The sequence below is a fragment of the Tripterygium wilfordii genome, chromosome 19 (assembly GCF_013401445.1).
Source record: "Tripterygium wilfordii isolate XIE 37 chromosome 19, ASM1340144v1, whole genome shotgun sequence".
NCBI lineage: Eukaryota > Viridiplantae > Streptophyta > Magnoliopsida > Celastrales > Celastraceae > Tripterygium > Tripterygium wilfordii.
In genome coordinates this window covers 12,220,151-12,245,392 of record NC_052250.1, presented here as the reverse complement: position 1 = coordinate 12,245,392, position 25,242 = coordinate 12,220,151, and the positions used below count along the sequence as shown (strand labels likewise).

Sequence of the window (25,242 nt, the reverse complement as noted above, 5' to 3'; positions counted from 1 at the left end):
CACATTTAAAAACTATATAATATATACTACGTGTTGACTTTTGTATTCTGATAAATTCTGTTTTGATTTGCATGCACGATCCATTAAATATATATTAAATTCCTTAATTAATCAAATATATATATATATATATGTATGTATGTATATGTATCAATGAATGATTTTCCTTTTAATTTTTTTTAAACAGAGAACGAGATTCAAACCCTGATCATCAAAATAATGCACATTATCCTTAATGCTACAACTAATGATTCGGATTTGATTTTTTTTTTAATATTATGAGTAGTTTCTGCAGTTTTAATCACACTAAAAGGGAGTTTACAATTTTTTTTTTTTTAAAATTTCCTGTGGTTGTTGGGTAAGGCTGGCTCCATATGACCATATCTGTACTTTTTTTTAAAGGCATGAAGGTCATCACAACGGATGGAAACTACCCAAGAATAGAACCTCTGGACCTCAATGTTTGGGCAGATAACTTGACCAACCAGACTATCTTCTATTCTCGGCTCCGTATTTGAACTCAGATACACATCAAATCAAAGCTTATGACTCCACGTAAGTAAAACTGTTATTCCGAAATAGAGGGACTGTTTGATCACGTTGTGCCAACAAATCAGAAATATAAAGAAGAACAAGTCTCTTTCTTCTCTCCCACCCCTCCTCCTTTTCTTCTCCATAAGAGACCACACACACACAAAAGCCGAAGCTTCTTTATTCTGTTTGTGGGGAAAAAGAAAAGGGATCTAGAGTAAATACACACATCTTCCTGTGCCTGCAAATTTTATCTACCAGATAAGTACAAAATCAATTGTTTATTAATTAGCCAGAGAGACAGCCTACTTCACTCCACAAACCAGTATCACTAGCCACCCAATATTATCAGCTTCTTCTTGATTCCTCGAGTAAATATTCTGTAGAATATTATTTATTCTTTGTAATCATAGTACACGTAATTGAGGGAGTAAAATATTCCCTTTCCTTGTTTAAGAGATATGTACATATTATATATACCTCCTATTGAGAGAAGAATAATGTTGCGATATTCATTCTCCTAAAATTAAGTCTTCGAACCCATTTGGCTCTCTCTTCTGAAATGGCAATGGGAGCATCACCCAAAACCAGGCCTTCATTGCCTTCAATTTTCTTGCTCTGTTTGGTTTTGTCCTGTGGAATTCCATCAACCCAGTTTGCCAATGCAGCCAATCCGCAAACACCCATCAAGACTGTTGTGGTTTTGGTACTGGAAAACAGATCCTTCGACCACATGCTTGGGTGGATGAAGCGAATCAATCCAGCCATTAATGGTGTCACAGGGAAGGAATGTAACCCAGTATCCACGAAGAGCCCCAGTACACAATCTGTCTGCTTCTCTAATGATGCTGAGTTTGTGGATCCGGATCCGGGACACTCCTTTGAAGCTGTGGAACAACAGGTATTTGGGTCTGGCTCTGTTCCTTCAATGACTGGTTTTGTTGAGCAAGCGCTGACAATGTCTCAGAATCTCTCTGATACTGTTATGAAGGGATTCAGGCCTGAGTCTGTGCCTGTTTATGCAACTCTTGTGAATGAATTCGCGGTATTTGATAGGTGGTTCTCATCAATTCCTGGTCCAACACAACCCAATAGACTATTTGTCTACTCTGCTACTTCACATGGCTCAACAAGCCATGTCAAGAAGCAACTCGCTTCTGGTTACCCACAAAAAACAATCTTTGATTCAGTTCATGAGAATGGTATGAACTTTGGTGTTTATTTCCAGAACATACCCACAACTCTGTTCTATAGAAATATGAGGAAATTGAAGTATATATTCAAGTTTCATCCATTTGGTTTGAAGTTCAAAAAAGATGCCAGAAATGGGAAGCTACCTAGCTTGACTGTAATTGAGCCAAAGTACTTTGATCTTAAAGGATTGCCTGCAAATGATGATCACCCATCTCATGATGTTGCTAATGGACAGAAGTTTGTGAAGGAGGTTTATGAGACATTGAGAGCAAGTCCTCAATGGAATGAGACTCTTTTGGTAATTACTTACGATGAGCATGGTGGGTTCTTCGACCATGTCAAGACTCCTTATGTGGATGTTCCTAATCCAGATGGGAACACAGGGCCTGCCCCTTCTTTCTTCAAGTTTGATCGGCTTGGCGTTCGAGTTCCAACAATTATGGTCTCTCCTTGGATCAAGAAAGGAACTGGTAAGCTCAAAGTCTCTGCATTTCCTACTGGTTAGTTGAGATTTTGAGGTTATATGCTTATTTTGCAGTGGTAAGTGGCCCCAAGGGACCTGCTCCAAACTCAGAGTTCGAGCATTCTTCAATTCCTGCAACCATAAAGAAAATGTTCAACCTTTCCTCCAACTTCTTAACACACAGAGATGCTTGGGCTGGCACATTCGAGGGTGTGGTTGGAGAGTTAACCTCTCCCAGAACTGACTGTCCAGGTACTGAATCTTTAGTTCAAGTTCTATTTAGCAGAATCTTAACATTGGGTTATGGAACATAAAAGAAAGAGACTAGATAACAATGCATAACTTGGTTTGTTGCAGTGACCTTACCCGACGTGACACCATTAAGGACTACTGAAGCAAATGAGGAACGAGAGCTGTCAGAGTTTCAGGGCGAGGTGACGCAACTGGCAGCAGTTTTAAATGGTGACCATTTCTTGAGCAGCTTCCCAGATGAGATGAGCAAAAAAATGAGTGTGAAAGAAGCTCACGAGTATGTTAGAGGTGCTGTTAGCAGATTCATTAGAGCAAGTAAAGAGGCCATCAAGTTGGGAGCAGATGAATCTGCCATTGTGGATATGAGATCATCTCTCACAACTAGATCTTCTGTTCACAATTAGTGTGATCCAGCCTTTGTGATTTGTAGTGCAGACTACAGAGGTTTTAATATCATTCATTTATGCCTGCCATCATATTTGAAAGTGTGAAAACCGAAGTTTCAACTGGTATGTCATTTGAATCTGCAAATGAGTTGTGTGCATATATGCAATAGAAGATTTAACCTGATAAGTGCAGCTTGCAACGTTTGATTGTTATATGAATAGTATCAAACCAAAATGAACAAACTCAACAATTCATCATGCTGCAAAGAGTAGTGTATAAGTTCATCATGATGAATAAACTCTTCAATAAAATTCAACACATTCCCATCAGTGCTTCAGATTTCTAGGTAAAGCAGATGTCATAATGCAACTAAACATTAGAAGATAGAAGTATTCATAATCTTAAAAAATCCTTAAAAAAAAAAGAATTGAAGAGAGAAATTCAGCCACACCACCATAGTTCTCATCCTAACAAAATTAATTTGAGCACATTGGGCCTAATGAAAAAGGTGGCTCCAAAAGAAGGCCATAAGGCAACCCAAGCAAAACAAAAAAGCATATTGGGCCTGTGTTTCAAATATTTTATGCAGGTCATGGAAGATACATTCTTTGTGTCTTTCATTCTGCAATAAACTTTATCAATAAAAAAAAAACACTTTTGAATACGGAGGCTACAGTATGGAGGAACATTCTGATTTCCAGAAGCAGCCCGGGGGCGGGGGCTCAAATTGCAGACAAAACACGGAGTTGTCTAATCTATTCTCATATAGTAAAAATGTTCACATCTTTCATATAAAATCAAGGTTCTCTTGGAGCATTGTTTGCCAAAATACTTGTTTATACCAAAATTCAAGTGCTCTAAACAACTACATTTATCAAATTAGACTAGATATCTCCTAATGCCTGATAATCTACAATAAACAATTATTGAAGCTTCACAAACAAAGGTCAAGAAAAGCTTATTTGCCCGAGCAGATATTGGGTCTAAAGCCTCCTCAATACTCTGGGCACAGTTTTCCAAGGCAAAAAAGAATATCTGAACTCACTAATGAGATCTCATAGTTGATCCATGAGGAGCTTAACATGCTTGTTCTTGTTCGCAAGTTCCTACCTTAAAAACAGAAGTATGAGGGATCATAAATGAGGACATTGCAGAAATCCACACAAGATCTTCAAAGATTAAGATTGAATTCTTCTTTCTGGTAATCCAATTATGTGGTAGTACCGTCATCACCTAATTTAATGCCTTAAGGAAACACCAAATCACTCTAATTCATGCCTCTCACAGAGAGAATTTTGTAATTACCATTCCAGGAATGAAAAAAGAAAATACAAACACATGAATTCTTAATTTACTAACTTACCTTTCATAATTTCGAGGCTTGCTCTTCTAACGTCTCAAGCTCAGAATCATCAGCAGGGGATGCCGAATCACTGGCAGTTGAACCTGTTTCAAAAGCTTTTGCCTATATTATCAAGGAACAATAATTGTGTTAGCTTTCTCAAAAACTTAGAAAAAACATTTCATCTGACATGGACATCTTTGTCGCCGCTATCTCACAGGTCATGACCATAACTTCACAAACTTGGAACCATAATATCCACGTTACTTTACAAATATCTTAAGGTAAAGTTTAACCATATAGCATATCAGATGAAACATAGATACAAACAGAGCCAAGTCACCAACAACACAGGGCCATGGAAACTCACAATAACAGGTCTATGAAAAGAGAATACAACATGAGAGCCACAAAACTGTTTGCTGCCAAATCACTACCAGAAACCAATCCTTCATATGAATCAGATAGCGATTACACTTTGGTCAGTTGGATTATTGTTCTTCTGTACGGAGGCCTAATTGAGTTAAGCCCCAAGTACTTAATTGCAAGATCTCAAGAGGAAATGTGCCATTAGGTATGGAATTACAGAAACTGAAACGGATAACTTCTCGAGTCTCGACCCATAAAAACTTCTTCGAGCTATTCCTTCCCTTCCAGTTTTGTGAGCACAAGGATACATAATCTTCATATTAGAATTTGGTTATGCTTTCGATTAAGATTGTTTCAAGATCATGTAACCAAACACAATTTTGTTTTAAAAACTTCAACAATCTCTGAGCTAATCTATGTCCAATCCATGGCAGAAAATAGCGATCCTGGCTAAAAAATATTCAATCTTCATGAAATTTTAGAGGAGTGATGCTTAATTTGCATTTGATTTGGCAGGTATCTAGCTTATCTCCGACTTGGCGGAATGCAATAGAAAATTAGAAACAACAAAAAAAAAATTAGGGCTACGAATTTTACCTTTCGAGAATCAGGAATTTTACCAATCAGGACTTGAACCTGTGCAAGCGTTGACCAGCAGAATCCAAGTCAGTCTCCTTAACGACTCGTACAAACTCACTCAAGAATATCACCTCACATCTGTCTAGCATAACCTAACAGAGTCAAGTGACTTAAAAGTAAAATCCATTATGTCTCACATCAATAACTTGTTTTATAAGTTTAAGTATCATTATTCATTATTGATGACCAATGAAAAATAAAATCTTGCGGGACGTTATATTCATAATGAATAGGTAAACCCAAATATGACAATTTTATTGGTGTGTTTGAGTTGAGAATTTCAATACGATATTGGAGTAAAGTCTTAACTCAGTTAGACGTGATCTTTACTCAATTTATTGGGTCTGAGTATTTGACATAACTCAACCCACAAATACGACAAATACGGAGAGTGTCAAATCGATAATCCCATATTGGTTTGATATAACCTAACCTAGTGACTTATAAACAAAACTCATACCCTCTTACATCAACAACACGTTTCTAGGCCTAAGTACCATTTGCGAGGAGTCAAATTCTTGCATGCATGATGTGAAGCAGCGAGAGAGTGAACGAGAGGCTGAAAACGGCATCACGAACCAGTGGATAACATCAACAAAAATGAGTTTGATTGGCCGTCTTCTCCCCCCGCTGCCTTCTTCAATCTCCAGAAAATCGAATCTGGAAGTCTCTCCACAACCGCAAACCGCAATAGCTAGCTTACAAAATCCAAATCGGAGACCGATTCTCTCAAAACTTCTTTCTATAGCCCTCACTGTCGCTTTGGGTGCTCCTTTACCTTCATTCGCAATCCCTTCTCTCAATTCTCAGTCTCCTCCTCCACTCTCTTCCACCACCCCATTCTCCCAATCCAAGAGCTTAAAATTAGGACTGGAAAATGGGTTTGTCTTGAATTTCATTTCTCTTTTCTGGGATTTTCTTTTGCCTACTATATGTGAATGGTTTTTATAGTTTCTTCACTAATTCAAGCTTTCGGCTTGCAGGAAAATTAGGCCTTGCCCATCCACGAATCCGGGATGTATATCAACAAATCCAAGGTCTTCGTCTTTTGCATTCCCATGGAGAATTCCTGAGAATTCTCCAGAGGACGCAATTCAGGTTCTTAAAAGAATTTATGCTATGCTTCAAGTGTTCTTAGCTGCATTTTAGCTAAATCTCACTTTCATGTATATTGAATTTGAATCTTTTTTAGCTTTGGATTTATTGCAGAAATTGCAACAAGCAATTCTAGAAACCCAGAAAAATGCTAAGATTCAGGCTGTTGAAGACACCCCAAATGGTAATTTTTCGAAACCCAACTCAGGAAGATAATTTTGTATGCATAAATGCTTGTAAATAACATATTCACATTTGCATTGCAAATTTAGGGATGACGGTTAATTCTAGTATTTGGTTGAGACTGATCAAAGGGGTAATGCAACTTGTTGACTCCGAAAGAGTTGTCAAATTTTCAACTCAGTCACCGAATGTTTAAACTTGAGATTCCAAAATTGAAAACAGTTCCAATATGCACACACAGATTTTTCACTTTTTCGGCAGTAAACTCTCTTATGTGATGTACATATTTGAATAATTTTCAACTTTCGGTTCCCAAGTTGGAACATTTGAAATTTCAGAAACCGAGTTGGAATGGATCCACTCTTGTGATAACCAAAAATTGTATGACCCCAATGATTAAATCTTATAATTGAGAGTTCTGGCACTGCATTAAACTGTGAATTTCATTTATAAAACAAACATCAGGTAATACAATCATTGGTAATGGAAACAAATGCAGGGACATATTTGCAAGCTGAGGTGGATGGTGGGTTTAATGGGAGGGATGTACTTGAGTTTTTGGTGAATGGAGATGTGGTTGCTTATAGGTCTATGGCCACCAAAGTGACCTACATATATCCATTCACAACAGCTTTAGGAGACTCAAAGGGACAAGAAGAAAGAATGATGAAAATCATGGAGCAGTTAGGCTGGTATGCTCCAAATTTTGACTCCATGGATTAGAGTTCATCATATATTTCCTGGTTTGCAGATTGTTTCATTCATGTACTGGTATTAGACCAGCATCACTACTTTGTGATTTGTAAAACATTCAATTCTTAATTTGAGAAATCATTGCACAATGCACATATTTCACCAGTGGTGATCTGCCCCCTTTGTGGTGAGAGTACTTTTGTGCTTGGCCTTGATTGAGTCAACAAAAAAAAAACTCGTTGTTTCACATGGTTAAGCTAGCTGTTTAAACCTATTTATGTATGTGCGTGAGCGGTGGTGCATATACGTGGGAGGTCGCAGATTCTAACGCTGACATTGATTTAATTTGACATTATTTCCACAGCAGTGGGTTTCGACTTATGACTGAATTGACCCATGTTTTTTGTGGGTATTTCATGTGGCCTGTGAGTTTATCATTGGGATGGAGTCCGGTAAACTGTGTTTTCAGTGGATTCCCTTGTTACAAAAAAAAGTCAACGGCAAACTTGAGCGTTGATATTTGTTATTTTCACAGTGGGTTTTGGCCCAAGACTGAATCAACCCATGTTTTTTGAGCGTATTTCATGTGGCCCCGTAAATTTATCATTGAGATGAAGTTCGATGAACTGTCTTTTCAGTAGATTCTCTCGTCACCAAAAAAAAAAAAAAACGACAGCAAACTTGAGCATGATATTTGTTTGGTAAAGAATAGCAACTCTTATGAAGAATGGTTGGCATTTGGTAACCATTGAGCGGAATTGGGCCTTAACCCCCCAATCATGGTAATAATTGATAAACGAATTTGGGCCAATTTACTCATCTTCGCTGTTAGTAATTTAAATATTGGGCCTTTAAAATTGGATTGGTCCGTAAGCCCAAGTCTCAATTTCGAGATTTGGGCCAACTTACTTGTCCTGACAGTTGAAATTCCAACACTGGCCTACTGGGCCAGGTTTTGGAAACTAATACACCCAATCAAATCAAATTCCGAATAAAAAATTAAAAACTGCCAAAGAAATAAAATGGAGAACAACCAGCAAGCGGCGTACCCAGCGCCGGCGGCAATGGATGCCGCTCCCTGCCACGACTTGCGGCAGCAGCAACAACAACAGCTCCAGATGTTTTGTTCTTATCGGAGATCGAGCAGGTGAACGACTTCAAAAATCACCAGCTCCCTTTGGCACGCATCAAGAAGATCATCAAAGCCGATGAGGACGTCCGCATGATCTCCGCGGAGGCACCGATTCTATTCGCCAAGGCCTGTGAGCTTTTCATTCTCGAGCTCACAATCCGCTCCTGGCTTCACGCCGAGGAGAATAAGCGCCGCACTCTCCAGAAGAACGACATCGCTGCTGCAATTGCCCGCGTTGATATCTTCGATTTCCTTGTTGATATTGTGCCTCACGACGAGATCAAGGATGAGGCTGCTGGTATTGGCGCCATGGTCGGGGCCACCACAAGCGGGGTTCCCTATTACTATCCCCCAATGGGCGGGCCTGCCGGGCCGCTTCCCCTGGGGGCATGATGATTGGGAGCCCAGTGATGGACCCCAGTGTCTATGTGCAGCCTGTAGAAAAGCCCACGATGGCACAACCCAGAGCCAGCCTCCCCACCATCTCAGCCCATTGGGCCGTGGCAGTTCCCAGCCCACCTTCCTGGAAAAGGCTGGACAATTGGTTGAAGACTTGGGCAAGCTTATAAACTAGACACCAAGCCCCTCAACAATCGATGTGGGATTTTTATCCCTTTAACACCTTTTCAACACTCCCCCGCACTCGTGGACTGGGTATCAAAGCCCAAGGCCCAACGAGTGGACTTTTTCATCGGGGACGAGCACACCTGCTCCGATACCATGTAGAAAAGCCCACGATGGCACAACCCAGAGCCAGCCTCCCCACCATCTCAGCCCATTGGGCCGTGGCAGTTCCCAGCCCACCTTCCTGGAAAAGGCTGGACAATTGGTTGAAGACTTGGGCAAGCTTATAAACTAGACACCAAGCCCCTCAACAATCGATGTGGGATTTTTATCCCTTTAACACCTTTTCAACACAGCCTCCATCTCAGGCTTGGCAGAGCGTGTGGCAGACCGCAGCAGCGGCTGAGGATACTTCCTATGGTAGTGGACGCAGCAGCGGACAAGGCAATCTTAACGGACAAGGGTAGGTGTCGTGATTTTTGTTTTTTCTTTCCATATTTGTTATTATAGGTTCTTCTGTGAATAACTGAATATTGGTGATTTGGGGATTTACTTGACAGAAGCTATCTCAATTAACTTGTGGAGTGTTCAAATTTTACATATTGATAACATACCATTAATATAATCTTTCTTTGTCTGGTCCTGCTTTTACCAAATGGAGCATTGATATGATTATCTAAAGTTTGTTAAGAGTACTGTACAAAAAACTCTTTTTGTTGGATGCTTTAAGATGCTGATTTCAGGTATCCTCGTAGGTTTTGTTAATCAGATGGTTTTTAACTTTTTATTTGAACAGTTTGTTTGTCAGAGAATGGTTTTTCTTTGCTTATGGTTGAGGTATAGGACAGAAACCTCTCGATAACGAACAATGGCAGCTCTTTTCTAAGCTTAGAAAGGAGTTTGGTGGTTGATGGTGTTAAGAGAGACAGCCTTGACTGTGTTGGTGTCACCTGAGCCTTAATGTAACTCATTGATTAATGAAATCTGTTCTGCAATTTGCACACAAATTGGCTGATTAGGAAAGAAATCTGACATAGGAGGTTAGGTGGAGTTGCTGTACTAGTGGTAACAATAGTCATGGCCTGAATTATCTGGAAAATTTTCCACCTATTTGTTCCAGGTTGTTTCAAATTATATAAGCAGAGCAACATGGCTAAGAAAGTAGTTTTTGTGCAAGGTATTATACTATTTATTTTTAAAGAATCAGTTCTTCCTTAAACAAGCTGAATCCGTAATGTTTGACGAAAATATATTGTTTGACAACTTAATACTTAATAGCTCATCATCCTGGATGTTCTTATTGGTGAAGGGTTTTGCATTTGAAACAGAATTCACGTTTCTAATAATAAATAGTCTTCATCTTTTGCATTTGACTATAAATCTGAAGAAGTTGAAGGGGCCCTGTATATCTGAAACAGTAGCAAGGCGCTGACCTTGCTAAAGGCGACGCCCAATCTCTCCTTTTCGGCATATACAATGCCTTACCCACAGAAACACAAAAATATGAAAAGTTTGTCTATGAAGATCGTTCCACTTCCTCAGTAATCAAACGATATAAACTGGTTGAATGACTTCAAAGCCTTGCACAAAGTTTGGCATTTGTTGATCTTGTAGACATGCATTTCTTTGTGAAACTGCATTGCATGTTTTTCCACTAACCGATAATTTCTCAATTTCTCAGCCCAACATACCCAGATTGTTGGATGTGGGAGTTTGACTTGTGACCTCCTGCATCCTAGACTGTTGGGCGTGGGAGTTCAACTTATGACCTCCTGCATTTGTAAGGAGTTACCACACAGTTAGTTTCACCATCAACCAAAGCTTCTTTGTTATGCATAAAAAAGCACACTAAAAGCTGAGGAGTAGAGGCTTGATAGCACCTATTCATGCAGCTTTAGAAACTTATTCTAGTTCCCATAGGATTTGATTTCCAGAGGAAGATTATTCATTTGGCAGGTTATAGAAACCAAAGAACAGATATTGATTGCTTCTAACTCCAGAAATTTGCTTATAGCCTATTCAAGCATACTCTACTCACATTAAAAGCACAACTTAACTCATTGCTCCAAGATCAAGCAGCCGAGGTGTCAAAGGATTTGTTTCGAACCAGAAGACAAGTGATCTTTGAAGGATGAGCATGAGTATTGTCAAGACTGCACAGCACGAAATCGGGGCGATGAAGAGCACACAGAAATGAATTATCAACTTATAACTTATATCATACTAGCGTCGTGCCCGCGCTTTGCGGCGGGAAGTTGGGTTGATGTATGAGACAGCGGTCATCGGCGGAGTTTCGAGAGGAGCTGCAACAAAAAAAATTCCAAGCTTCGAAAACGACGCCGTAGCACTGCGAAGGCAAAGGTAAAGGGGATAGGACAAACATACGAGTCGGGACCCGCGTTGTCAATTTTGCAGAAGATAAAAAAAATCATAAGTCGCGTAGACCCTTGAAACACACGGAACAGACGCGTGCGTGCGAAGCACGGGAACAACAAAAGCTATGCATCGTAAATTGTGTGAAAGACACAATTGACTGATTGGGGTTGAGAAATTTATTGGGCTGTTCTTCGATGAAGGGAAGATTTTGTGATGGGCCTGAATTAAGTTGAATTGCTTGTGGCAATGGGCCTCAATTAACGACTGAATTATTTATTCGGAATATATTGTAGAAATTGAGGGCGATATTTTTTTGCAGAGAGAGTGGACCTTTTATTGTCCTGATTTGGTCCAATTGTTTAGGTGATGGGCGGAGGTTTTTTTCCTTATTTATTTGATTTTTTTATTGGCTGCATTAATAGTTGTGTTTTTATTAATGTCTTAGTTGGGCAGGTCAGGTACCTTATTAAATCATTTTTGAGGGTGGAATGATGATATTTTTTTGAGGGAAGGCATCCTGTAGTTATTGCGTTCGTTCCACTTTATCTTCCATTTTTCTTTGGACGTCCTATGCTTCGTGTTGTGATATGGTCATCGTGATTTGGTGAGGTTCGTTTGGTCGTCGTCATCGGCGTGAGTGATTTCATGACATTGTTAAGAATTGTTTAGGTTTTTTTTTTTTTTTTTTTTCTCTGTTTCTCTTTGTGATTGTTAAAGTTGTTTATATATAATTTTTTTTTTAAATTCTGAGGGATCTCTAACTATGTCTTTGTTTAAATTTGTTGTCTTTTTTTGGGCTAATTTTGTGCAAAATTTTGGTTCTTGGCGGTTAAGTTTCTATTTAATTGTTTTTGTCGACGTTCTGGATTTTGTCTTTCCGAAGTTCATGTTTGTGTCGTAATTTTTTGGTTGGTTGTAAGTCATAATTTTTTGGTTGATCGTTAATGGGTATTTCATTTTTTCTCGTCTATAGAATGAAATTTAAGTGCCGTTTTAGAGTCAATGTGCACCATCGTGGATTTTTTTTTCAGATGAGTACAAGAAATATGTCGGTGGGACAATCACGGTTCTTACTAACGTGTCTATGGAAAGTTGGTGCAAGGAACGTTGCACTCGTATGCTTAAATATTATTTATCAATTGATGATGAGCATGTTCATTTTAGATATTTGAGCAATTCATTTTTGTTTTGTAATGATCTACTGATGTTAAAGAAGAGAAAGATTATACGGAAATGGGCATCACTGGTCTTATGAAAGGGGCTGTCAATTTATACGCGTGTCATCCTTTTGTTGATGTGTTATCCTGCAATGTTTCGAAGGAACACGATCCATTTTTTGTGGTATATATTGTAATTGATTAGGTGATTGAATATTATTGTGTTAGAAATTATTGTCCTCTTTTATTTAATAATTTGTTTTTGTACTTGGAAGTGTTCTTCGGAAAGTTCAATTTCTGTGTATTTTTGACGTGGAAGTTTAGTTGGGGCGAGGACCAGATTCTGATTGAGGTTGGGTTTGCAGCGTGTTAGATCAGGTTTTAAATTAGATGATTATGCCGGTGCTTGTGATGAGACGGGGTTCTATTTGTTGCACGCAAGGATGTATGAGGTACAATTGTGTAATTTTTGTCACTCTTTGTGTAATAATAATATTTCATATTTATAATATTCAATTTATAATGTTTGTCGTAGATGTGTCAAATTGTCGTGTGTGACAATAATGTTGGTGGTGGTGATGGAAAGTCTTCTACAAGTTTTTCAACAAATTATGGTCCCGGAGAATCTTAGAATCTGGAAGGAGTTAATTTTTTTCTCAATGTTAATATTTATCGATGTTCTTAATAATGTGATTTTATTTTTTGTTTGACTTGTTTGGTGTGAAGAATTATTTTCCATTGTTTATGGAATATTTATTTGATTGATGATGTTTGAGTTGCTGTATGTTTGCAATTGTTTGATTTTTTGGATAGCTAATGTAGTGCAAAGTTTTGAAAATGATTATTTCGGCATTGCATATTTTGAAAATGAAATTTTCAGCATTGAATATTTACATATATATGTTTGGCAATTCATTGACACTAACATAGTTAGAACAAAATAACATTTCTGCACTTTTGTTAGTCGTCTATTCCTTCATTTCTTAGCTAGCTAATGTATTGCAAAGGTTTCAAAATGATAATTTCAGCATTGCATATTTACATAGATATGCTTGTGGAGTAAGTTACCCTAATATAGTGAAAAACAAAATAAGGCCTTTGCACTTTGCTTAGTTGTCCATTGTTTGTTCTTGTTGCCAGCTTCATTGACATTCTCCATCTTTGATGCAACTTTCATCTTTCCACGTATATACACCTGTAACTTCGTAATTCATGTATACTATCATCTTAAATATTTGGGAAAACTATATATATATTTTTTGTATTGATTAAGTGCTTTTGTTAAGGAAATATTTAAGGGCATCTTACCAGTCAAGAGCATTTTTCTTCTCTGAAGTCAAAAGGAGGCGGTGGTATTGGTCACATTGTTGATGACCATTTTCTGTTACTGCTTTCTGCTTCATGTATGTTTTGTTTCCTCATCTCTTCTTCTTCATGTTCTAATTTTGATCTTGTCTGCTCCATGTTGCCTGCAATATCATTTACCAAATCCATGATATCAAAAATCTCACCTATAAGTGGTATGAATTTTTGGCCATTGTAGTTTGTTGGAATGAAATTTTCGTGCTCTATTTGTTCATCCTCTTTGATTTGTTGTGTCTCTTCATCTGAAATTTTGAGCGTCTTCTCTTCCTTGATCTCAGAATATTCGAGAGTGACCTTGAGAGCAGTTAATGCATTTAGAGCTAACTTTTCCATCTGAATTCTGCACCAATCCATCTTTGCAATCAAGTTTATGAGCTGGTTTGGGCATCTGTGCTCACGTATAACACTGGATCCTGCTTCGAAGTTCTTTGTTGTTTCATATTTCAATGCATTCTTACTGTTTTGCAGAATGGTCTGATATAATATCAATGTTTGCGAGTACAATTGTTTCACCGTTGGCATGAAATACGTCTTCCTCTTATCTTCTTCCGTGGATGTGAGAATCTTGACATGGTGCATTATTATTTTCTTCATCAACACATTCATCTGTTTTTTCCTCATCAATCTTGATCAGGATGTCGTTTTCGCAAGATTGGCACAGATTTTCAAAATTTTCGCAGTCATGCCTTTCCCATTCGAGAGATGTTTGTAAGGCACTTTTTTCCTTGCATACTTGCTCTACATTCTGAATCAAGAACTTCATTTCTTTTTCTGTTAGATCTCCCTCGTCCGTTGCAACTGATTCTAGCTGCATAGCAATCCAATCCAATGCATTGATTGCATCCTGATGTCTCCTTCCAAATATATTTTGAGCTTGTAGTTTTCGTTGTATTGTTGATGTGAACATTCTTGCTTAATCCTGAGATAAAGTTAAAGAAAATTATTCTGAGGTACATATATTCATGAATAATTTCAAAGCTATAAGAATGATGAATGTGGTTTTATAGTAGATTGCATGTTTTGATGGTGAATGTGAACTGTAGTAAAGATGATTAAATTTTGAGAAAGCTATTTCTTTTTATTTTTCATCTTGTAGATATGTTTCTGATCTAAGAATATTTCATAGAAGAAGTCGTGCAGGAGTTCAAATAACAACCATTATCTGTAGTAAGGTGTAATAATTTTTCATGAGATTTGGTTAGCACTGTTGATAATTTATATGGTGGACATACCTTATAAAAGGAGCTGAAAGTTGTTTGTTTTCCCTTCTGCAGGATCTTTACTCCATGGAATCTACCCGACTGTTGGTAATTGTTGAGATTTTGATATCTGATGGTGGTTATTGCAAAGGAGGATGGCGTTTTTAAATGCCTATGATCTTGTACTTTGTTTTTTATCCTTAATGTGTCCAAATCCTGACCTTTAATCTTGCATTGGCTTTCGTAATATTTTTTTGACTGCTCTGTTTTTTAATCTTATCACTGTGTAAGAAGAAGTTATTGTTTGATGTGTGGGATTGTGTGTAGTGAGTTTTAATTACCGGAGTGGACGTTTGTTGATGCTTAGTTTGCATTAAGTGGATTTTTCATGTTTTTAGTTTGCCACTTGGTTGGAATTCAGTTGATAATCATGGTCGATTTTTAATTTATTATTATAGCACTGTTATGATTCTTGTTTTGTTAATGGGGCAATATTGGTATATTAATATAGAGACACTATCTAATTTCCTGAGCATATCTGGGAGGAATTTTTGTTATATAATATCTCAATTTAAAAGGATCGCATACCTCATGTAAGTTAAAAGAAACAAATGGAGAGCTTGAATTAAACCAATTAATAGATCTGTAATCCATGAGGAGCATGCAGATATACTATGATCTAGAAAAATATTATGTATGCTCTTAAAGTTGAGAAGTCAATAGTATCACATGAAGAAGAAAAATTAACCTGAAAAAAGTTGTGGAACATAAAATAGGACAAATGCAATGAAGAGAGCATAACATAATGATGTGCACGAATGAAGTTCAGTTAATAGGAAACCTCCTTCTTTATACATTCGACAAATAAGTTGTGAACCTTCGAGAGTTACAATACATAATGAGAAGAAACGTTGTTGAGCCCCATGAGCACACAATAATGTTTTTGAATGAAAGGCATATTCCCCCGAGCTTCCCTTGGAGTATTGTTGCCGCATTCGACACTATTATGCTTTGTGCTTCTTAAAAATCAACTAAGTCACTTGATTGAATAAAACCAGCATACACGACAGCAACCATCAATCCAGCAAATAATAGCAAAAAACCCAGAGAGATGATGAAGAGCGAGCAAGAGAAGGCTTGCAAAGATGAGAGCCAAAAAATGCTTTTTGAGACAATCAGTTCATTGCTACTAATAAATGAATATGGGCCACCTGAATAAAGCAATGAAATATGATAACATCTACAGTTTCATATTATTCATTGCACTTAGATCCTGAGGTTTTGCAAGGAAGAAAAATTGATCTCAACAGATGAGGGCTGAATGACTACAAGTGTACTGTAAGAATTTCAGGCATGATTTGGTTGTCTAGATCATCCATGGTGGCAAAGGACTAAAGTGAGTCAAATATAAATCTGCAACAATAAACAATAGAAAATTTTTTAGACGTAATCCAACTGAAGATCCAGAGAGTTGAATATAGAAGAAAGTAAAAAAAGTCGTAAAATGATGCAACCAAAATCTTGATTTCACTCTTTTCAAAAAACTACTAACAACAAAACCAGCATTTGAAGATCTGACTTAGAATGTTGAGGAGGAAGGACATAAAAAAAGCAGCTATGTAACATAGTCAAGAAATAAATCAAAAGGCAAAAAAAACTATTAATCATACTCATGCATGGACACAACTTACTATTTTTCACTTTTCCTTCTACTGAAGGATAGGCTGCTGAAAAAATCACCGCATGCTTTAAAAGAAAATGTTTGAGGCTATAAAATTGCACTTTAAGAAACTGACAGAGTAAGCAACTACCTTAGAGGATGATTGCATAAGATCATAATCCAGATGGTTTCTCATATCTTTATCGTTTGGAAGATCTGCGAATCATATTGATTCCATTTAGAATTTAACATTATGCTTTGAAAGACATTAAAGTTCCTTAAATGGCTGTAGTAAATTGTTCCATCAACCCTTGTTTTTTGTTGGATACTGCGCAAACTGTAACCAATTTAATTAGACAACATATCAAAATTTTATAAAGAGCAAGATCAACTTTCTCCGTTGAAATGATCTTGCACAAAGTTTATTTTTTGTAAAAAGAAGATGAATAGATTACCTGCTTCCTGGTTATTGACAATGATTTTTCTGCTTTCAACAATAAGGTTGGTGCAATGTCCACTGCAATAGTACATAAAGTAATAGTTAAAGACAGTCTTATTTAATATTAAATGAAGAAACTGAATCGAATTTGAAGGTTTGACCTTGATTTCGTTGATTGGAGTCGATATTTGACATGTCCACACATTGTATACTATGCGACTTCTTAAAGGGTTCATATTGATTTTCCTAATCTTTGTCAAAAAGCATGTTATTCCACGTCGTGGTTGTAATTGAAATGAGCCAGTCTTTCCATATTTGTTGTTGTTGTACTGAAATAATAATGTAAGCAATTGGTAAGTTTTGAGGCTTATAGAATTTCATGAAAAGATAATGGAAGTGGGTTATTTTTTGGGGATGTGGGATTTATAATAGAAAGACTTAGTTGGTGTTATCTAGAGTTTTGTATAATAAGCACATACCTTTTTCTACTGAATTCAGTTGGTTATGAACTCTTTTGTTGATTTTCAACTTTGATCTTCTTGGCTGAAATTCAGCTCTTGGCTTGGCGTCTATATTCATTGATCAATAACTGAAAATATTTTGAAACTGTTAGTTTTTTTGTTAAATGGCAGTTGATATAAATTTGTGAATATTAGAGTCGTAAAAAGCTCAAACCTTGTATGCAGATCCTCAAAATGATGCAACCAAAATCTTTTATTAATCATACTCATGCATGGACACAACTTACTATTTTTCATTTTTCCTTCTACTGAAGGATAGCCTGCTGAAAAAATCACCGCATGCTTTAAAATAAAATGTTTGGAGGCTATAAAATTGCTTTTAAGAAACTGACAGAGTAAGCAACTACCTTAGAGGATGATTGCACAGGATCATAATCCAGATGGTTTCTCATATCTTTATCGTTTGGAAGATCTGGGAATCATATTGATTCCATTTAGAATTTAACATTATGCTTTGAAAGACATTAAAGTTCCATAAATGGCTGTAGTAAATTGTTTCATTAACCCTTGTTTTTTGTTGGATACTTGCGCAAACTGTAACCAATTTAATTAGACAACATATCAAAATTTTGTAAAGAGGAAGATCAACTTTCTCCGTTGAAATGATCTTGCACAAAGTTTATTTTTTGTAAAAAGAAGATGAATAGATTACCTGCTTCCTGGTTGTTGACAATGATTTGTGTGCTTTCAACAATAAGGTTGGTGCGATGTCCACTGCAGTAGTACATAAAGTAATAGTTAAAGACAGTCTTATTTAATATTAAATGAAGAAACTGAATCGAATTTGAAGGTTTGACCTTGATTTCATTGATTGGAGTCGATATTTGACATGTCCACACATTGTATACTATGCGACTTCGTAAAGGGTTCATATTGATTTTCCTGATCTTGTCAGGAAGCATGTTATTCCACGCCGTGGTTGTAATTGAAATGACCCAGTTTTTGCATATTTATTGTTGCTGTACTGAAATAATAATGTAAGCAATTGGTAAGTTTTGAGGCTTATAGAATTTCATGAAAAGATAATGGAAGTGGGTTATTTTTTGGGGATGTGGGATTTATAATAGAAAGACTTAGTTGGTGTTATCTAGAGTTTTGTATAATAAGCACATACCTTTTTCTACTGAATTCAGTTGGTTATGAACTCTTTTGTTGATTTTCAACTTTGATCTTCTTGGCTGAAATTCAGCTCTTGGCTTGGCGTCTATATTCATTGATCAATAACTGAAAATATTTTGAAACTGTTAGTTTTTTTGTTAAATGGCAGTTGATATAAATTTGTGAATATTAGAGTCGTAAAAAGCTCAAACCTTGTATGCAGATCCTCAAAATGATGCAACCAAAATCTTTTATTAATCATACTCATGCATGGACACAACTTACTATTTTTCATTTTTCCTTCTACTGAAGGATAGCCTGCTGAAAAAATCACCGCATGCTTTAAAATAAAATGTTTGGAGGCTATAAAATTGCTTTTAAGAAACTGACAGAGTAAGCAACTACCTTAGAGGATGATTGCACAGGATCATAATCCAGATGGTTTCTCATATCTTTATCGTTTGGAAGATCTGTGAATCATATTGATTCCATTTAGAATTTAACATTATGCTTTGAAAGACATTAAAGTTCCATAAATGGCTGTAGTAAATTGTTTCATTAACCCTTGTTTTTTGTTGGATACTTGCGCAAACTGTAACCAATTTAATTAGACAACATATCAAAATTTTGTAAAGAGGAAGATCAACTTTCTCCGTTGAAATGATCTTGCACAAAGTTTATTTTTTGTAAAAAGAAGATGAATAGATTACCTGCTTCCTGGTTGTTGACAATGATTTGTGTGCTTTCAACAATAAGGTTGGTGCGATGTCCACTGCAGTAGTACATAAAGTAATAGTTAAAGACAGTCTTATTTAATATTAAATGAAGAAACTGAATCGAATTTGAAGGTTTGACCTTGATTTCATTGATTGGAGTCGATATTTGACATGTCCACACATTGTATACTATGCAACTTCGTAAAGGGTTCATATTGATTTTCCTGATCTTGTCAGGAAGCATGTTATTCCACGCCGTGGTTGTAATTGAAATGACCCAGTTTTTGCATATTTATTGTTGCTGTACTGAAATAATAATGTAAGCAATTGGTAAGTTTTGAGGCTTATAGAATTTCATGAAAAGATAATGGAAGTGGGTTATTTTTTTGGCTATGTGGGATTTATAATAGAAAGACTTAGTTGGTGTTATCTAGAGTGTTGTATAATAAGTACATACCTTTTTCTGCTGAATTCAGTTGGTTATAGACATTGTCTTCGTAGACCACAATTTGAACTCTTTTGTTGATTTTCAACTTTGATCTTCTTGGCTGAAATTCAGCTCTTGGCTTTGGCGTCTATATTCATTGATCAATGACTGAAAATATTTTGAAACTGTTAGTTTTTCTGTTAAATGGCAATTGATATAAATTTATGATTATTAGTCATAAAAAGCTCAAACCTTGTGTGGAGATCGTCAAAAACTTCATCATATACAATATTTTTTGTGTACATGGAATTTTCTTCTTCTTGTCCTGCTATCAAGATCTTTAGTCCTTTATAGCATGTCACTCTCGATGCAGCAACGTACAATTGACCATGTGAGAAAACTGGTCTAGGAAGATATAACCCAACCTTTTCCAGGGTTTGACCCTGGCTTTTATTTATAGTCATTGCGTAGGACAATCGTAAAGGAAATTGTCTACGCCTGATTGTGAAAGGCCACTTATATTCGGTTGCAGACATTATTATCCTTGGAATACATACTTTGTCACCCACATGACTACCTGTGATAACTGTTGCCTGGATCACTTTTTCTCCCAATCTTGTGATCATTAGTCTAGTTCCATTACACAGACCGCAGGTTTGATTTAAATTTCGTAATAGCATCACAGGTGTATTAACCTTCAACTGAAGCTCGTGGTTGGGAATGCCGTTGAATGACAGTGAATTTAAAAATTCAGTTGGGTAGAGCAGATCATCATCATCCGAAGCACCAGCGACTTTGTATATTGAGTCAAAACTGAGATATGTTTTCTGTTTAGTGGGTATCATTTTCAAAACATGTGTGTTTATCATATCAACTGCCTCATTTGTGCCGGTGATGATGGCTCTCTCTTTTAAATACTCGAAGTCATTGTACGAAGATAGCAAACCACTATATGTCTCTGTAATCAAATCCTCAATATCGCCTTTTGCAGATTTTATTAATAAGGACTCGGGTATTTTTATCCAGGTTGGGCATTCCTCATCGTCTTTTATTTTGATTGTTTCGGCCCTACCTTCCCCAATGTTAATAAGCCACTGACTAAAATGACTGAGATCTGCTTTTTCTTCATTTGATAAACCAACATCTTTCAACCTCATATTCTGTTTCAGAATATAAATCTTGCAATGACGCCACAATGATGATTGTGTTATACAAGCTTTGATAGTATCATGTCTTGAACCCTTAATAACCACAGGAAGAATTTGTCTAAAATCTCCACCAAGTAGAACTATTTTTCCTCCGAAACATTGATTAGCGTTTGTTTCGTCATCACAGTCAAATATATCACTCAGAGATCTGTGTAATGCTTCAAAACAATGGCGATGGGTCATTGGCGCTTCATCCCAGACAATAAGACATGCTCTTTTAATAAGGTCTGCTAGGTGAGTCCCTTTCTTAATATGACAGCTTGATTCAGCATGTATATCAATCGGTATTTTGAACCTTGAGTGCGCAGTTCTTCCACCAGGCAATAGTAGTGATGCTATTCCAGAAGATGCCACCGCAAGGACAATTTTTCCTTGCGAACGTAAACTGCTTATAATTGCATTATAAAGAAATGTTTTTCCAGTTCCGCCATGACCATAAATAAAGAATAAGCCTCCCATGTCTCTGTTGACAGCTTCTGTAACTGCGTTGTACACTGTTTTTTGATCATCATTCATCTGCTCTATGAAGTGAAGACTTTGATACCGAAGTTCACCTATGTTATGAGATAGTTCTTCTGTTAATATAGTATTACCCAAATCTTGGACAATTTTATTTGTTGGCTGTGGAAGTCTGTTCTCAGCAAGTGATGAGCCACTTCTCTTTAGCAACTTTTCTACCTCTATAAGCACTGCATCTATTATTTCTTCTTCTGAAAAATTTGTTTCCAGCATCCCATTTTCTGTTGTAAGCCTGTAAATTATATCTTCTTGCAAGCATGCTACATTATCAGCAAACAACTTTGTGGCATCTGCAACCTCGCAATACAGTAGCATTGTGACAAACAAATCCCTAATTTCATGTGTGGTTGCCCATTCTGCAGCTTCTTTGATAGCTTCGTTCCACTCCCGATCATTGCCAATTAAACCCATTGCATTACAAGCTTCTTTGAAGGTTTCATAAACACTTCCATTAATTGTCCTCATATCAATGAAGTTTGTGGCCCCTCTGATGTGAGATAACAACATTCTTAAATAATAAACCTCTCCTGCTGATGGATGAACATATGAAATTCTGCCAATGCAATGTCCTCTTTTTCTTCGAAACCATATTTTGTCTGTGTTGTCCCACCTCCAAAAAGCTGGAAACTCAGCATATGTTAGCTGTCTAGCGTCTTCACAGTTTGTGTTTGTAAACATCCATTCGGTCAACATAGTTTTCTCAATTCCGGGCTGCTGTAATACTCTGTCAACTTGGATATTTCCTCTGAAAACTACGTTGTTCATTAGAGGCATGTGAATTGTTAAGCTAAGAACAGTTGGGAACTTGTGGTGAATATGAAATTCAAAAATTCTCCACACTGATTCATATGCAGTCAAATACCTACAATCAAGATAGGTCTTTATCTCATCAATAACTTCATTATCAGCAGCTGTATTTTGAGCAGTTGTGTGCGTCCTTTCTTGTAGGAAAGCTCTTGTTCGATCTGGTCCTTTATTCACGTATTTAAAGAGATACTTTATCGACCTTGAACGACTGCACCACTCAACATTTATATGTGCATCATATTTCAGAAGTAGTTTTTTATTGTAAGGCACAACAAAACGATTGTCCATTTCAACTCCAGCCTTAACCACTACATTGTCATCTGCCCTTCTTCTATAAATGGCAAATCCATCCTCACCAATAGTAGTCTCTCTGCAATTCTTCTTGGGAAAATGTTTGATACATTTCCCATTTTTCATACATGGCGCTTTGGAGTTTGCATTCCCACATGGTCCATGGATCATGAATTTAGAAACAACCTTGTACAAATCTGGTTCTGTTTCTTTGTCTGGTATCTCCGCACATATAATTTTGTCAATGTCATCTGGCGTTGGGTATTTATCACTTTGGTGCAGCCAGATAATTATGTGAACATGAGGCAAACCTCTCTTTTGGAACTCAACAGTGTAAATAGCTCCCACAACATTTCCAAAGTGGTTTCCTTTTTGAATATCATTCATAAACACATTAAGCTTCATATGAAAGACTCTGGCAATGATATCTGGTCTGTCTCTTGGCTTTTGACCTGGTATAAGAGCCAATGCATCTTGTATTTCTATCCATTGAACATTGCATGTAAAAGTGATAAATAAATCTGGGTTTCCCCTAGACCTACATATTGCCATTGCATCATGATAGTTTTGAATCATATAGCGAGGGCCACTTGTAAAGCTCGATGGTAAGATGACACGCTTGCCAATAGAATTTGCTCTCACATCACCTCGGAGAAATGCATCTTGAATACCCTTATATATTTCACATCTATAATGGTCTTGTTGATGCTTAAAACGAATATATCGTAATCTCTCATCTTCTATGCATGTAAAAGCATCCACTATATATTGTTGAAATAATTTGCCCCCACTAATTAGTAACCCACCACCATTCTTTCTTTGTTGTAACATGTAGGCATAGAATTCACGTCTTGTAACGTATCCTCGTTTCAATTTAGGAGAGTTACCATTATGTTGATATGGAATATTCAGCCTGTATCCATCCTCTCCAAACGGAAACAATATAGGATATTGCATTGCCATGAACGAAGGATGCAGATCATTTATACGTTTTAATCCCTGTCCCTGTTGGTCAACAATAATGTCCCGGCCCTCATCTGTACTGCCAATGTCACCCACTATCAATCCTGCCATTTCTGGTAGTGTTGGAGCATTATACTGCGAGCTGTCCCCATGTCTTCTAGATGATAAGCACAATGAGAAAGTCCGCTCATCTCCACTGTGAATTCTATCTCTGGCCATTCGAAAAGCTTTGACCAAATGATTTACCTGATCAAACATTTGTATTAATTGAGAAACAATATCATTTTGGACTGCAACATTGAGAGCAGATCTTGAAAGAGCTGCTACTCTATTGGAGACTTCATTTTCTGTGTCGTAAACATAGAGCTGAGCAAATTGTGGTCTTTGTCCATCTAGTGGCAGAAGTGATCCTATCAAAGGGTGGTTTTGGCCATTGATTTTAAAAACATATGGCCCTTGACCTCGGTTTATTTCCTTGTCAATTTTTCCGCCGGTAGATGTAAATGCGAACATAGAATTGTACATTCTCAAGTTGTCACGAAATAATTTTGAACATCTGTCTCTTCCATAATCCATCAACTGTTTCAATGGATGTGGAGGTTCACTGAATGGAGGTAATTTGATGCGTCCTTGTCTACAACAAAGTGAGTATACTGGATGATAATTGGAGGATGATTTTAGACGCTCTGAAAACCAAAATATAGCTCCACAGAATTGACAAGTATATGAAGGTTGCCCTAGGTTTAACGTCACTGTTTCTGACCCAATTACATGTATTTCAGAGGAAGTATTCAACTGATAAACTGTACTTGCGGTGTAGGGTTTATGTCGCTTGCTAGCAGGTCGCACAGACGAAGATGAAGCTTCCAATTCTGTAGGGTTTGTTCTGTGTCTCTTTTTTTCATCAATTAACATCTTGCGCCTCATTCTATTAAGCTTGGTTGATTCTCGAATCTCCATCGTAGAATTATATGCACTATAAAATTATGTAAATTTAAAATATTTTTACAGTATATAATAGCATAAGTTTCTTATTTCATGTTTAGAGTATATAATAGATGAGGCAAAATTCATGAAAGGAATAGGAGATAGACTCTGAGAAATTCTCATGATTCATGAAAACATTGTAAATATTTATTATTTAACTTATACGAAATGATAGAGTTTAGAAAACAAACCTGGAATGAATTACAATGAGAATGTTTTGCAGGTAGGCAATTTTTGGTGGATGAATAACTGCTTCGAATATAGAAGGGGCTGGGGGCTGTCAATAAATATGACAACGTAAGCTAATATTTCACAGAAGTATATTAAATTTTATAAGAATTGGTAAAATTTAGTAAACTAAATTTAAAGTCAACAAATATAAAAGCAGAGAATGTTTTGGTTTTTTGCAGAGATGTGTAGATTGCAAAAATGTTTTGCCTAACTAAATAGTTATGAATCTGCATAACACGAGTGCTGATATCAATAGAAATTATTTTTGTTTTGAAAAGACACAGGGCAAACACGAGTGCTGATATCAATAGAAATGGTTTTTGTCTTAATAAGGCACAGGGCAAAGATGTTGAAATAAAAAAGTAGAAGAATGTGTAAAGGGTCGAATATATCATAAGGTCGTCAAATAAATAGGATAAGACACAGGGCAAAGA

At 36.8% G+C, this 25,242-nt stretch overlaps 4 protein-coding genes and 1 long non-coding RNA gene across 5 annotated transcripts; 3 read left to right on the top strand and 2 right to left on the bottom strand.

Annotated features, from left to right (window-relative positions):
- Positions 1-684: 684 nt before the first annotated feature.
- Positions 685-3,013, top strand: LOC119986005 (non-specific phospholipase C6). Its single transcript, XM_038830524.1, has 4 exons — positions 685-1,000; positions 1,057-2,195; positions 2,264-2,440; positions 2,546-3,013. Exons 1-4 carry the CDS (start codon positions 993-995, stop codon positions 2,842-2,844), a joined length of 1,623 nt encoding a protein of 540 aa, XP_038686452.1. The 5' UTR covers positions 685-992; the 3' UTR covers positions 2,845-3,013.
- LOC119986006 lies at positions 2,951-5,267 on the bottom strand. The gene is made up of 3 exons (XR_005465193.1): positions 5,136-5,267; positions 4,191-4,292; positions 2,951-3,086 (listed from the first exon to the last, which is right to left on the bottom strand). It is a non-coding gene; the product is annotated as an uncharacterized LOC119986006 (long non-coding RNA).
- Positions 5,268-5,665: 398 nt separating this feature from the next.
- LOC119986230 (thylakoid lumenal 17.9 kDa protein, chloroplastic) lies at positions 5,666-7,311 on the top strand. The gene is made up of 4 exons (XM_038830797.1): positions 5,666-6,058; positions 6,161-6,275; positions 6,387-6,456; positions 6,955-7,311. Exons 1-4 carry the CDS (start codon positions 5,700-5,702, stop codon positions 7,176-7,178), a joined length of 768 nt encoding a protein of 255 aa, XP_038686725.1. The 5' UTR covers positions 5,666-5,699; the 3' UTR covers positions 7,179-7,311.
- Positions 7,312-7,927: 616 nt separating this feature from the next.
- LOC119985581 (nuclear transcription factor Y subunit C-1) lies at positions 7,928-15,338 on the top strand. The gene is given in 6 exon segments (XM_038829872.1): positions 7,928-7,979; positions 8,186-8,626; positions 8,629-8,717; positions 9,201-9,307; positions 14,839-14,914; positions 15,017-15,338. Coding segments are annotated over 6 exon segments (858 nt in total). The 3' UTR covers positions 15,110-15,338.
- Positions 15,339-15,797: 459 nt separating this feature from the next.
- Positions 15,798-24,550, bottom strand: LOC119985580. The gene is made up of 14 exons (XM_038829871.1): positions 20,055-24,550; positions 19,833-19,970; positions 19,515-19,681; positions 19,370-19,431; positions 19,065-19,129; positions 18,872-18,980; positions 18,676-18,785; positions 18,359-18,525; positions 18,214-18,275; positions 17,520-17,973; positions 17,202-17,369; positions 17,057-17,118; positions 16,753-16,817; positions 15,798-16,354 (listed from the first exon to the last, which is right to left on the bottom strand). Exons 1-2 carry the CDS (start codon positions 24,548-24,550, stop codon positions 19,964-19,966), a joined length of 4,503 nt encoding a protein of 1,500 aa, XP_038685799.1. The 3' UTR covers positions 15,798-16,354; positions 16,753-16,817; positions 17,057-17,118; positions 17,202-17,369; positions 17,520-17,973; positions 18,214-18,275; positions 18,359-18,525; positions 18,676-18,785; positions 18,872-18,980; positions 19,065-19,129; positions 19,370-19,431; positions 19,515-19,681; positions 19,833-19,963.
- Between the last annotated feature and the right edge of the window lie 692 nt (positions 24,551-25,242).

Excerpts from the sequence above, each read along its gene's own strand:
- LOC119986005 (XM_038830524.1), top strand. Across the intron at positions 2,196-2,263 it reads TTGGATCAAGAAAGGAACTG|TGGTAAGTGGCCCCAAGGGA; the intron begins GTAAGCTCAAAG and ends CTTATTTTGCAG. Across the intron at positions 2,441-2,545 it reads TCCCAGAACTGACTGTCCAG|TGACCTTACCCGACGTGACA; the intron begins GTACTGAATCTT and ends GGTTTGTTGCAG.
- LOC119986230 (XM_038830797.1), top strand. The coding sequence starts at position 5,700 with ATGCATGATGTGAAGCAGCGAGAGAGTGAACGAGAGGCTGAAAACGGC. Across the intron at positions 6,059-6,160 it reads AAATTAGGACTGGAAAATGG|GAAAATTAGGCCTTGCCCAT; the intron begins GTTTGTCTTGAA and ends TTCGGCTTGCAG. Across the intron at positions 6,276-6,386 it reads CTCCAGAGGACGCAATTCAG|AAATTGCAACAAGCAATTCT; the intron begins GTTCTTAAAAGA and ends GATTTATTGCAG.
- LOC119985580 (XM_038829871.1), bottom strand. The coding sequence starts at position 24,550 with ATGGAGATTCGAGAATCAACCAAGCTTAATAGAATGAGGCGCAAGATG.